The 12,674-nt window shown below is 36.4% G+C and overlaps 1 protein-coding gene across 6 annotated transcripts in view; it reads left to right on the top strand.

Annotated features, from left to right (window-relative positions):
* Positions 1 to 11,801, top strand: part of ZNF451 (zinc finger protein 451) — an 89,107-nt gene extending 77,306 nt beyond the window's left edge. For 4 of the 6 annotated variants that reach the window (XM_019457507.2, XM_019457505.2, XM_019457499.2 and 1 more), the window contains one exon: positions 9,894 to 11,801. In XM_019457507.2, the coding sequence (XP_019313052.2) occupies positions 9,894 to 9,940 (47 nt within the window). In that variant the 3' untranslated portion in view covers positions 9,941 to 11,801. Of the gene's footprint in view, positions 1 to 7,399; positions 7,701 to 9,893 lie in introns of those variants that run through there. The other 2 variants (XM_053904778.1, XM_053904781.1) reach the window with 2 other exon arrangements.
* Positions 11,802 to 12,674: the final 873 nt, after the last annotated feature.

Genomic DNA, 12,674 nt, shown 5'->3' with positions numbered 1-12,674 from the left:
CCCTGGGGGCTCCTGGGTGGCTCAGTCGGTTGAGCCTCCAACTTTGGCTCAGGTCATGATCTCGCGGTCTGTGAGTTCAAGCCCCATGTGGGGCTCTGTGCTGACAGCTCAGAGCCTGGAGCCTGCTTCAGATTCTGTGTCTCCCTCTCTCTCTCTGACCCTCCCCCGTTCATGCTCTGTCTCTGTCTCTCTCTCTCTCTATCTCTCTCTCTCAAATAAGCATTAAAAAAAATTTTTTTTTTTTAAAGAGCATACTCTGTGCTATTAGGAGTTTAGGAATTTGAGTCTGGCAGTGGACTTGATTCATCAAAACTCTAGTCTTATAACCAAAATTCAGTGGTTAAATAAAGTTGGCAGTAAATCTGCAACCTAAATGGAAGCAAGTTTTTTTGACCATCTTGTTTTCCCAACATGGTTTTTCAAGGTCTAGCTCACTGCTTAGCAGCCACATAATAATGAGTTAAACAAATGAAAGAACTTTTGTGAGTTAAAAACAAAAACAAAAAATAAAAACAAAAAACCTGCCACCTAAGTTGTTTATCAAGACCACTAAAAGATAAACACCACTGAGCATCTAACTAGTTCAGACTTGGCAGCCTTTATTTTCCACTCATGACTTAATCCCATGGAAAATGCCACACAAAATTATAACTTTTAAATAACCACCCTTGAGGAGCTTTCACAGTTTTTATGGTTCCTAGCTGACCCAGGAAATCTGAGATATGTATAATGCAATGTGTACCAGAGTTTCTAACATTTTGTTATCTCTGGCTGTTTTATGATTTGGAGAGTTTTTACATTTTTGTGATTCTTCAGTTTGGCAAAAGGATTGCTATTAAAGAATTCAGGAAAAGATACTTTAAACTTTAAACTACTTGTCATATGAGGTAAGAATGTAATGCTCTAATTCTAAGAAAAATCAAAGTGTTATGTGCGTGGTTTTTTTTTTTTTTTTCTGATGCTTTATATAAATAAGTTTGACAGCCCACAGTTTTCCATGTTAAGTTAAGGAATTTGGTCTCCTCTGCAGTTTCCTCTGATACTCTTCTTTTTCCCCTTTCACCCAACAAGAACCAGCTCAAATATCATCTCTTAGGTCGAACCGTAGAGACTTGACATTTTGTAGGCATTGTTGTTTGGTCGTTACTTTTAGAGTTACCCTTTTTAGAGAGAGCTAACCGCTGCCTCCTCTAGGCTCCCTCTGTACCATACCAAACAGATTTATCTGCTTGTGTATTATCCCCTTGAGAAGTAGGATCATGTGTTTTGTTGTTGTTTTGTCTTTTTTTCAATAGCACCTAGCTCCTGGTGTTTGGCACTAAAATGATTGCCTGTTGAAGAATATACTTATAACAAACTCAGAATATGCTAGAGCTAGCAGGACCCATCTCTCTAAAGCTAAGTAAGGGAAATTAAGATTAAGGCCATTTGGGGGTGCCTGGGTGACTCGATTGAGCATCTGACTTTGGCTCAGGTCATGATCTCGAGGTTCGTGAGTTCCAGCCCCTCATTGGGCTCGCTATTGTCAGCACAGAGCCTGCTTTGGGTCCTCTGTCCCCCTCTCTCTCTTCCCCTCCCCATGTCTCAAAAAAATTTTTTTTAATTAAAAAAAAAAAGATAAAGGCCATTTGGGTGAGAGAAGAGTGGGTGATTTATTGACCCTGCACCATGGAAGCAAAGCGGTATTTTAGTGCAGACTTCTTAGCAAAACTTAAAAAAAAGGTTAAATAACTTCTCAAGCCTCTTTTCATTCTTTTTCTTTCCGGCACAACATTGTAACTGCCTGACAAATAGTGGCAAAAGGCAGGATAAATCTTGTGACTTTTTGCCTTGAGGAATGGTAGTTTCCTTACCCACACTATGTACCCCCATGATGATTTGTCTCATTCTTTGCTGCTGTTCTCTATAGACCAGTATCAGACTCTGACTACCCATGCCAATCATAAATATCTTCTGTAATCTATTTTGTATACCAGACAGGGGAAGTAGGGACCACATAGTGTGGTGATATAGAGTGCAGACTTTGGATTCAGACTGCCTTGGTTAAAACTCAGCTCTCAATTAATAGCAGTCATCATATAATTAATATTATAAGTAGTAAAACATTGTGGCTAGTTGAATGAACAAATACAGGATAAGGGAGAATAATATGTTTATTTTTTAATTCAGTTAATGTTTAAGAAAACACTAATCTCAACAGCTCTGTGAGAGTCAGAATATTCTCTTCATTTTACATAAAAATGTAGTCTTCTAAACATTAAGTAATTTGCCTCCAGATTCTCAGTCTCAAAATGATGGGGCATGATTCATATATAAGTATCCTAACTCCTATTACTGAGTTCTTGCCTATTCTGCAGTAATTACCTCTTTTTCAAAGAGAATGAAATTAAGGCAAAGACCTACTTCCCACAAATTCTCTTTATTTCTTCATATAGCTTTCCGTTATTGTTTAATGTTCTTTCATTTCAACCAAATGGATTCCCTTTAGCATTTCTTGTAAGGCAGGTCTGCTAGTAACAAACTCCCTTACCTTCTGTTTATATGGGAAAGTCTTCATTTCTCCTCCATTCTTGAAGACTAGTTTTGCTGGATATAGAATTCTTGGTTTATAGGTCTTTTTTCCAGCACTTTAAATATGTTATCTCACTGCCTTCTGGCCTCCATGGTTTGATGAAAATTAAGCTATTAATTTTATTATTGAGAATTTCTTATACATGATGAATTGCTTCTCTCTTGCTGCTTTTGTTGTTTTTGGCTTTTGACAGTTTGATTATAATGTGTCTCAATGTGGATCTCTTTCAGTTTCTTCCTGGAGTTTGTTGAGCTTCTTGGATGCATAGGTTCATATCTTTCATCAAATTTGGGCTATTTGTTTGCCATTATTTCTTCAAATATTCTTTCTGCCCCTTTCTCCTTCTGGGGCTCCCATAATGCCTGCCTTACTGCATTTGATGGTACTCCACTGGTCTCTTAGCCTCTGCTTGCTTTTCTCCGTTTTTCTTTCTGATCTTCAAACTGGATAAATTGCCCTATCCTCAAGTTTGCTGATTCTTTTTTTTCTGTTTGCTTAAATTTGTTAAACTTTTAGAATGAATTTTTTATTTCAGTTGTACTTTTCAGCTCCAGAAGTTCTATTTGCTGGCTTCTCATAATTTCCATCTGTTCATTGATAACTTCATTTTGTTCATACATTGCTTTCCTGGTTTCCTTTAGTTCTTTGTCCATAATATACTTTAGCTCTTAGAACTTATTTAAGACAATTGATATAAAGTCCTTGTCCAGGAAGTTCAATATCTAGGCTTTCTCAGGGACAGTTTAATTCATTTTTTTTTTCCCTTCAAATGGGTCATACATTTCTGTTTCTTTGTATTCTTTGTTTTTGTTGTTGTTGAAAACTGGGTATGCAAATACTACAGTACCTCTGGAAATAAGATTATATCTCTTCCCCACAGTTTGCTGTTATTATTAAAGGTTGTAATTGTCTGTTTGGTTGGTTGCTTTTCCAAACTACAGTTGACCCTTAAACCCAACGGGTTGGGGCACTGACACCACCCAACACACAATCAGAAATTTATATCCCCCAAAACTTAACTGCTAATAGCCCGCTGTTGACTGGAAGCCTCACCAATAACATAAACTGTCGATTAACACATATTTTGTATGTTATATGTGTTATATACTATTTTCTTAAATAATCTACAGAAAAAAAAAATGAAGAAAACCATAAGGAAGAGAAAATACATTTATAGTACTGTATTTGTATTTATCAAAATCCATATAAAAGTGGACCCACACAGTTCAAACTCGTGTTGTTCCAAGATCAACTGTATTTTTGCAAAAAATACATGTCTGGTCATTAAAGTATCTAAGTCTCTATTTTTTTTAATTTTTTTTTTTTTTTTTAATAGTATCCACACCCAACATGGGGCTCGAACTCACATGCTCTTCCAACTGAGCCAACCAGGCACTCCTGAATCTCTCTTCTTTTAGCTTGTGTTCAGCTAGTGTTTTACCAGAAACTGCCTTGATTACCAGAAGCTCAAAACAACCTTTCTTAGTGTTTGCAGTTTGGCTCTGTGCTGAAGCTCTTCAGCATTTAGCCAGGCTTGCACTGGGCCTACAAATCAGCCAGTGATGAAAGCTTAGGGTCTTTTCAGGTATTTTCTTAGTGTGCATCCTGTCCTAGGGCATGTGCAGGTGCTTTTGAATGCGCTGATTTCCCGAAGAAAGTTTCTGGGGGTTTTCCTTCTAGGTGTTTATTAGGCAGTCTTTTGTATGTCTCAACTATAATCTTTTGCTCCAGGCTATGTTTTGTTGTGTTTTTTTTTTTTTTTTATTATTATTCACCTTAAAATGTTTTGAGCAATGCCCACTGCTTTTTGGTCCTAAATGGGTTCTGAGCAAGGCAAAACAGAGACATATGCCTTGTATCCATCCTTCTTGTAGCCCCCAGAGCCCCCAGACAGACTAAAACAAACAAACACAGTAATTTGTAATTTCTACTGTACTCCATCTGGAACTAGAGACCAGAGTCCCATACCAGGAACATTCTCTGTTGTTTTCAAGACTGCTGCCAAGTCAAGGAGGTGGTGAAGAAAGGGCAAGTAAAAATACCACTAGGCTTTCCTCCTGGTTCTTTTTTAAGTTTATTTATTACTTATTTTGAGAGAGAGCATATGTGCATGGGCAGGAGAGGCAGAGAGAAAGTGGGGGAGACAGAATCCCAGGCAGGTTCCATGCTGTCAACTCAGAGTCTGACTCGGGGCTTGATCCCAGGACCGTGAGATCATGATCTGGGCCAAAATCAAGAGTCACTTAACCAACTGAGCCAGCCAGGTGCCCCTTTCCTACTGTTTTTATGTTGTCTTTTTCTTGATTTAATGCTTGCTTAGTTGCTGTGAACCTTTGAATGTTTTTCAGACTTTGGACAAAGTTGTTTCTGATGGTTTCTGCGTGTGTTTCAGTGTTTCTGTGGAAGGATGGGTGTTTGCAGCTGCTTACTCCACCATTTTGTTGAATTCACTCCAAGACTGATTTTATTTCTTCTTTAAATGTTTTAGAGAATTCACTGGTAAAACTATCTAGGCCTGGAGTATTCTTCCTGGGAAGTTTTTTGATAATAGATTTATTTTCTTTAATATATATAGGGTCAGATTTTGCTTAATTTTGTGTCAGTTTTTAGAGAATTGTGTTTTTCAAGAAATTTGTCCATTTTACCTAAATTGTCAAATATACCAAATGTACTTTTTATTTCTGTAGGATCTGTGGTGATATTTCCTCATTTGTTACTGATATTGGTAATTTTTGTTTCCTGTCTTTCCTGATCAGTCTAACTTGAAATTTATCGATTTATTTGATCTTTTTCAAGGAATGAACTTTTTTTCTTAAGTGTTAATTTTTTTTGAGAGGTGGGGACGGGAGGGCAGAGAGAGAGAGAGATTGGGAGAGAGAATCCCAAGCAGGCTCCATGTTCAACGCAGAGCCTGATGTGGGGCTCCATCCCATGATCCTGGGATCATGACCTGAACCAAAATCAGGAGTCAGACGCTCAACCAGCTGAGCCACCCAGGTGCTCCTAGTTGTTTTGATTTTACATAGATCTCATTTCTCTGTTGACATTTTCTATGCATTCATCCTTAAGTCCTTGAAAATACAAATTTTCTAAAATTCTTTTCTCCTAATTCCAACAGCTCAGTTATCTTGGGGATTAGTTTCAATTGGCTATTTTTCTTGACTGTTGGGTTACATTTCTTTTTCCCTTGTAAATCAAGTGATTTTTGATGTATATGGATATTGTGGATGTACATTGCAGATTCTTTGGATTTTGGTTTGTTTTTTTTTTTCTTTTGAAGGCAGTTACCTGATAGACCTAATCTCCAACCTCTGCCTCCTCCACAGCAGGCAGTAGCTAAAGTTGCTTACTTCTTTTACTTCCGAACTGTTGTTTTTCACTCAGAATCTTAGATTGTCTCCTTTGTATGCACAGTTTAGAAGTCAACTAAGAATTTGTAGATTTCGAGGATCCTCCTTCTGTTGGTTTCTTGTTTCTTCTGGGATAACCTTCTTTTTTCAAAACTTCCTTTCCCCAGCTCCACTTTCTAGCTTCTATGATTCAAACTCTGTCTATGATGCCTTAAGCCACACAGTTTCGCTTCCTGGGTTAAGTTGTATTCTTGTTCTACAAGGACTGAGGAATACCCTGAGGCAATAAAACCATAAAGCTGAAGATTGAACCCTGTGCAGTTTGCTTCTTTCAGTGATCAGCTTCTGTCCTGTTTCTACCTGATTTTTTTGTTCTCCAGTGCCTTAAAATAGTTCATGATTGTTATCTATGAGAGGGCTAATCCAACATAAGCTACTCCACTATTATTAGAAGTGGAACCATTTAGGGGCGCCTGGGTGGCTCAGTCGGTTAAGCGACCGACTTCAGCTCAGGTCACAATCTCGCAGTCCGTGAGTTCGAGCCCCGCGTCGGGCTCTGGGCTGATGGCTCAGAGCCTGGAGCTTGCTTCCAGTTCTGTGTCTCCCTCTCTCTCTGCCCCTCCCCCGTTCATGCTCTGTCTCTCTCTGTATCAAAAATAAATAAATGTTAAAAAAAAAAAAAAGAAGTGGAACCATTTAATTGTTTTTGTATATTTTTAGTTTTCTGTTTTCTTTTAATTGGTTTGTAAGTTATATACCTTATTTCTATTTTTTTGTGCTTATATTGGCATTTTGCCACATTTTTACATGTAATTTAAAAACTAAAGTATACCTACATGCTGTCTGCCTCTGCAACAAGAAAAGGACTCTAAAACCCTTCAATTCTGATCCTCTCCTCCCAACTTAGATGCTGGTATTCTCCAGTGTTTGGTTCTCTGGGTGTAAATGTGTATAGTATAACGAACACAAAAATTGTACAAAAGATCTTACATCCCTCAGGTTAAAAAAATGGAATAACACCAGCATGTTAATTTCCTGGGGCTGCCATAACTACATACTACAAACTAGATGACTTAAAACAACAGATTTATTGTCTCACAGCTTTAAGGGTTAGAAAACTAAAGTCAAGTTGTCTGTAGGGCCATTGTCCCTCTCCTAGCTTTTAGTTGTTATAGGCAATCATAGGCACTCCTTGGTTTATGAATGCATCACTCCAGTCTCTGCCTCTGTCATCATGTGGCCGTCTTCTACCTGCGTGTCTGTCTTCACATGGTATTTTTTTCTTATAAGGACACCAGTCATGTTGGATTAGGGCTCACCCTAGTGACCTAATCTTAAATTGATTATATCTGCAAAGACCCTATTTTCAAATTAGGTCACATTCCTGGGTACTAGAGATTTGGACACATGTTTGGGGGGAACGTAATTCAACAACAACCAGTACCTTAGAAGTGTCCCCCTCATTTCTCTCTTCCAGTTACTTTTCCTGCACTCCTTCCCAAAAAAGGTTAGTGGCCACTATCATGTCTTGAAATACTAGTTTAGTAGTGCTCGATTTTGAACTTTATTTAAAGGGGATCATACAGATCATCATTGTCCAATATAATTTTCTGTGACGAAAATACTTGATATCAGCACCCATATGGTTGCTAATATTCATGTGTGGCTATTAAGCACTTGAAATGTAGCTTAACTGAGGAACTGAATCTTAAATCTCATTTAATTTTAATTGATTTAAATATAAATAGCCACATAGAGTCAGTGGCCATCATATTGGACAGCACAAGCAGAGTCTATATATTCTTTTGTGTCTGGGTGCCCTTTTTTTTTTTTTAATGTTTATTTTTGAGAGAGTGCACAAGCAGGGGAGAGAGAGGGGGACAGAGGAGCCAAAGCTCATTCTGTGCTGACAGCAACAAGCACAATGTGGGGCTCAAACTCATGAACCATGAAATCATGACTTGAGCTGAAGTTGGAAGCTAAACCGACTGAGCCACCCAGGTGTTCCTGTGTCTGGGTGTCTTCTAGTCGAGTTGTTTTATAGATTAATCCAGGTGTTAGCATGTAGCTTTTGTTTGTTCATTCCTAATATCTGAATAATATTCTATTTTACATATATATCTCAATTCACCTATTTATAGACATTTGCTTTGTACTTTTTGTCTGTTGCAAGTAATACTACTGTGAATGTTCTCATACATGTCTTTTATTTATTTTTTTTTTTTTTAATTTTTTTTTTTAACGTTAATTTATTTTTGAGACAGAGAGACACAGAGCATGAACGGGGGAGGGTCAGAGAGAGAGGGAGACACAGAATCTGAAACAGGCTCCAGGCTCTGAGCAGTCAGCACAGAGCCCGACGCGGGGCTCGAACTCACGGACCGCGAGACCGTGACCTGAGCCGAAGTCGGACGCTTAACTGACTGAGCCACCCAGGCGCCCCCATACATGTCTTTTAATACACATATGTGTGCATTTATGGGAATATATACCTAGGAGTGGGATTGCTTGTGTTCAACTTCAGAAGGTAATGCCAAATTGTTTTTCCAAAGTGGTTGTGCCACTTTCTTTTGTCCTGTGTTGCATATGTGAGTTCCCATTGATGTACATTTTCACTAATCATTTAAATTATTTGATCTCTTTAATTTTAGCTAGTGATGGATATATACTGTTATTTCTTGGTAGTTTCAATTTACATTTTTCTGATGAGTAAGGTTATTGACCATTTTGCCATAATCTTTTGTGCTTTTTCAAATTTCTTAATAGTTTTCTTGTGGATTATTTTATTGATTTTTCAGGGTTGAAAATTTTTTAATACTTTCTGGGTGCAAGTTCCATGTATTGTAAATATTTTCTCCCACTGTATGTCTTGCCTTTTTACTCATTTAATTGTGTCTTTTTTTTTTTTTTAATGTTTATGTATTTTGAGAGAGAGAGGGAGGGAGGGAGAGAGAGAGAACCCCAAGCAGGCTCCATACCATCAGCACAGAGCCAGACGTGGGGCTCAAACCCACAAACCATGAGATCATGACCTGAGCCAAAATCAAGAGTCGACATTTAATTGATTTAGCCACCCATGCTCCTCATTTAATGGTGTCTTTTAATGAATAAAAGTAATTTTAATACATTCCAAATTACCGTAGTTTTCCATAATATTTTTTTAAATTCTGTTTAATAAATATTTCCCTACACTAAGGTCTTGACGCTGTCCCCTTGAATTATCTTCTAGGAACTGGACCACACTCTTAATTACTATAACTTTATAATAAGTTTTCATATTTTTTATAAGTGTTGTCACCTTGTTTTTCTTTGCTAAGAAGCATCTTGGGTTTTCTTTGTATTTCCTCATCCCTTTGAATTCATCTTAGGGCAACTCCCTGACCTAGAATCTAGCTTTAACTTAACATACATTATACACTAGCCTGTAGCTTTTTTTTTTTTTCCTTAATGTTTGTTTATGTTTGAGAGAGAGCACAAGCAGGCAAGAGGCAGAGAGAGAGAGAGAGAGAGAGAGAGAGAGAGAGAGAATCCAAAAGCAGGCTCCAGGCTCCGAGCTGTCAGCACAGAGCCTGATGTGAGGCTCGGACCCACAAAGTGTGAGATCATGACCTGAGCCGAAGTTGGACACTTAACCTACTGAGCCACCCAAGCACTGCAAACTAAATTTTTAATCTCTTTGAGATTTTGGCATTTCATGGTTTTGCCTATATCAACTCTTATATGCATTGCCTCAAGTGATTCTAGAAGGTTGTTGACTTTCCGTGTCCCTAAATGGAAATAACTTGCAAGTTCCTTATTAAGCTCATATTTATTATAATTCAGCCTGAGATTATATACAGATTCTTGTTGTTTTGAAATACTCAAATTTTATGAAGAAACTGTCACATCATCCCAAGTGTAGTTGATGAGATTTATATAAAGCATGTATTTATTTTCTGCCCTAAATATTGAAATTCTGTCTTTTAATGCAGATGTGGAATTAGAAGAAGCTATTAGAAGAAGTCTTGAGGAAATGTAATTATAAAGATATTACCACACAACATCAAGTGGCCTTGAAGAGACTCAGAATAATGAATTCTTGAGTTTGTTTTCTAAAGGAGACCAGAAATCTGTTAGTACAAATGTATTTGGAAACACGCTTTTTTTGCTTTTGCATCTGATACTTGCTTTGTATTTTTGTGCTATTTTGCAAAAATGTACAGAGGAGTAGAATACATGTTAATGCAAATATAAATCATGTATTCTAATATAGTTATCACAGTTTTCCAGTCAACTTTGAATTTATATATTTAGGTTAAAAGAATTAAAAAATAGAGAAGCCCTCAACTATTGTTTATATGTTTCCCAAATAGCATTAGTGCTTCAATTTTATTTGTACTGTACAATGATTCTAGTTTATTTTTTTAGAGTGAAAATGAATATAAATAAAGCTGTCATAGATCAGTTTTTCTGTAAATTCCATTTCTTATGTGGCACTAGTATAGAATACCATTGAGATCTTTGTTTATGATTATTAGAAGAGAGTAATGAAAACTGATCATGGAAACAGATTAAAATTTTTACCAGCAGTGTTCTTTGTGGGTTTCACTCAGATGTATATTCCTACTTTAACTGGGGCAGCACATTGTAGAATTAAAAAAAAAAGACAAACCCTAATTTCTTTGAAATTATTAAAAAGAAACCTTTCCATTCCTTTTACCTGCTTAGACTATCATGTGAATTGTATTATCTACTATTTAAAGGGAATGATGTCAAAATGTTTGCATAGAATTAAATGTATTTTTAATAATATTAGTCTTTTTCTATATATATTTGTGTAAACATAATCTTCAAAAAATAATGTTAAAGGTCTACTCAGGAGTAATCTTCCTTAATTAACCCTTTAAAATTTTTATTTCATTGTAAGTGTCTTCATTTTAATTAATCATTGAATTGTCAGTCTCCAACATTTCATATTACCCATTTAATTTTTAAATGTTCAGGCTCCATTGTGAATAATAAAAAACATTACATAATTAGAAGACTAAGAAGGGCTTATCACAGTATCTTTGTGTATATGCTTCATGACCAGAAATGTCTTTCCTAAAAATTTTGAGTAGTAATTCCATACAAAACTTAACATTTTCTATAAATATAAATTTTTTCTTTAAGACAAAAAAAATCATCGCTAAAATTTTCTTCTTTGCAACTAGATATTTTAGTGTAAAATACAATTACTGCTTGTTTTTGTTTACTATAGTCTTTCCAATCCACATTGGAAACAATTTGTGTTTTTATTTCTTAAGATGTCAGTTCTGTCCTACCTTCTGCTTTTATTTTTTTTAAGTAGACTTGTAGGTTGAGAATTTACCAGTCATTTTTCCAAAATGACCACATTGTACTTTTCATTTGTATGTTAAAGTCATCAAGCAAGGCTTTAGGAGGTAGTCATGAGCTGGACCTTAAAGACCTTTCCAGGAGCTTGCTCAATAGTGAGGAGCACAAAGGATGATCCAGAAAGAAGAGTGCTGAAGCAGATGTGGGAAAGAGAAATCAACACCTCTCTGCCAGAGGTGCCACACACAGATGTTCTGTTAAGAAGTTTTTGTGGTGTGTATGGTAAAGAATAAATGAAGTTTTTTATATGACAGTAAAGGGATATTTAATCATGACCATTAAAAAAAGATAATTGGGTGGTTCAATGTTTTATTTAATAATTGTCACTGATTATATTTCTACTTGTTAAGCAATTGAAAAATCATTTTTAAATTACTTCATAATTTGAACTTAATTTAGACACAAAGAGGAGAGGTGATTAGATGGTATTACAGAAAATTATATGTATTATTATCAAAAGTAAGTGATTAAAAAAAAGTAAATATGTTTCTGACATTGACAAAGATGCTTATCTTCATTACATCATTGATTTATTTTTCTTTCATGCATTCCCTCACACAGTATTTGTTGAGTACTTACCATGTGCCACTGACTGTTCTAAGCACTGGGATATACCAGTGAGCAGAGCAAAGCCCACACTCCTTTATGATTCGCATAACTGGTGAAGAGAGGGTTGGATAGAGTGTTATCCATTATCATAAACAAGTGTATCCAATGGTGGTAACTAAAGAAGGAAAAATAAAGAAGGGAAAGATCCTGTTTCTGAGAATTAATGGTGTGATCTGCCTTCTTTAGAAGGATTACTGTAATTACTGTATTGAGAATATACACCAGAGGCAAGAGGAGAAGTAAGACCAGACAGGAAGGTGTTGGGAGTAATCCAGGTGAGAACTGATGGTGGCTGGGACCACAGTGGTAGCAGTGGAATTGGAGAGAAGAATCAGAGTATATTCTAAAAATAAAGGTGAAGGGATTTACTGATGGATTGGATCTACAGGATAGGAGAGAGAGAGTCCAAGATGATTCTAAACTTCCATGAAAGACTTTCAAACCATTCACAACATCTCTTTGGATTCCAAGTTTGTGTCATGATAATGGCAAAATATATTTAATGAGGTCAAATAATCCCCTACACCAATAGTTTATTAGTATTTAGATGGAGTTCAGAGGGAACTGGAATCCAGGCTTACAGCACTCCTCTCTGTTCAGGTATTTAAATGTCTTTGATCTCAGATTAAAGGTGGTAATTCAGCTTTAAACTGTTATTATCTATCATTTAATGTGCCCTGTATGTATATTCTCATCCTTGCAATATGAGGCGGACAGCTATGAGATGGGAGCAAAGCACAGGTTTTTCAGTACATAAATCTTTGTAT

This window comes from Panthera pardus, unplaced genomic scaffold, assembly GCF_024362965.1.
Source record: "Panthera pardus isolate Hobbes unplaced genomic scaffold, ASM2436296v1 HiC_scaffold_17, whole genome shotgun sequence".
Classification (NCBI taxonomy): Eukaryota; Metazoa; Chordata; class Mammalia; order Carnivora; family Felidae; genus Panthera; species Panthera pardus.
This window is presented reverse-complemented; position numbering and strand designations above follow the sequence as displayed.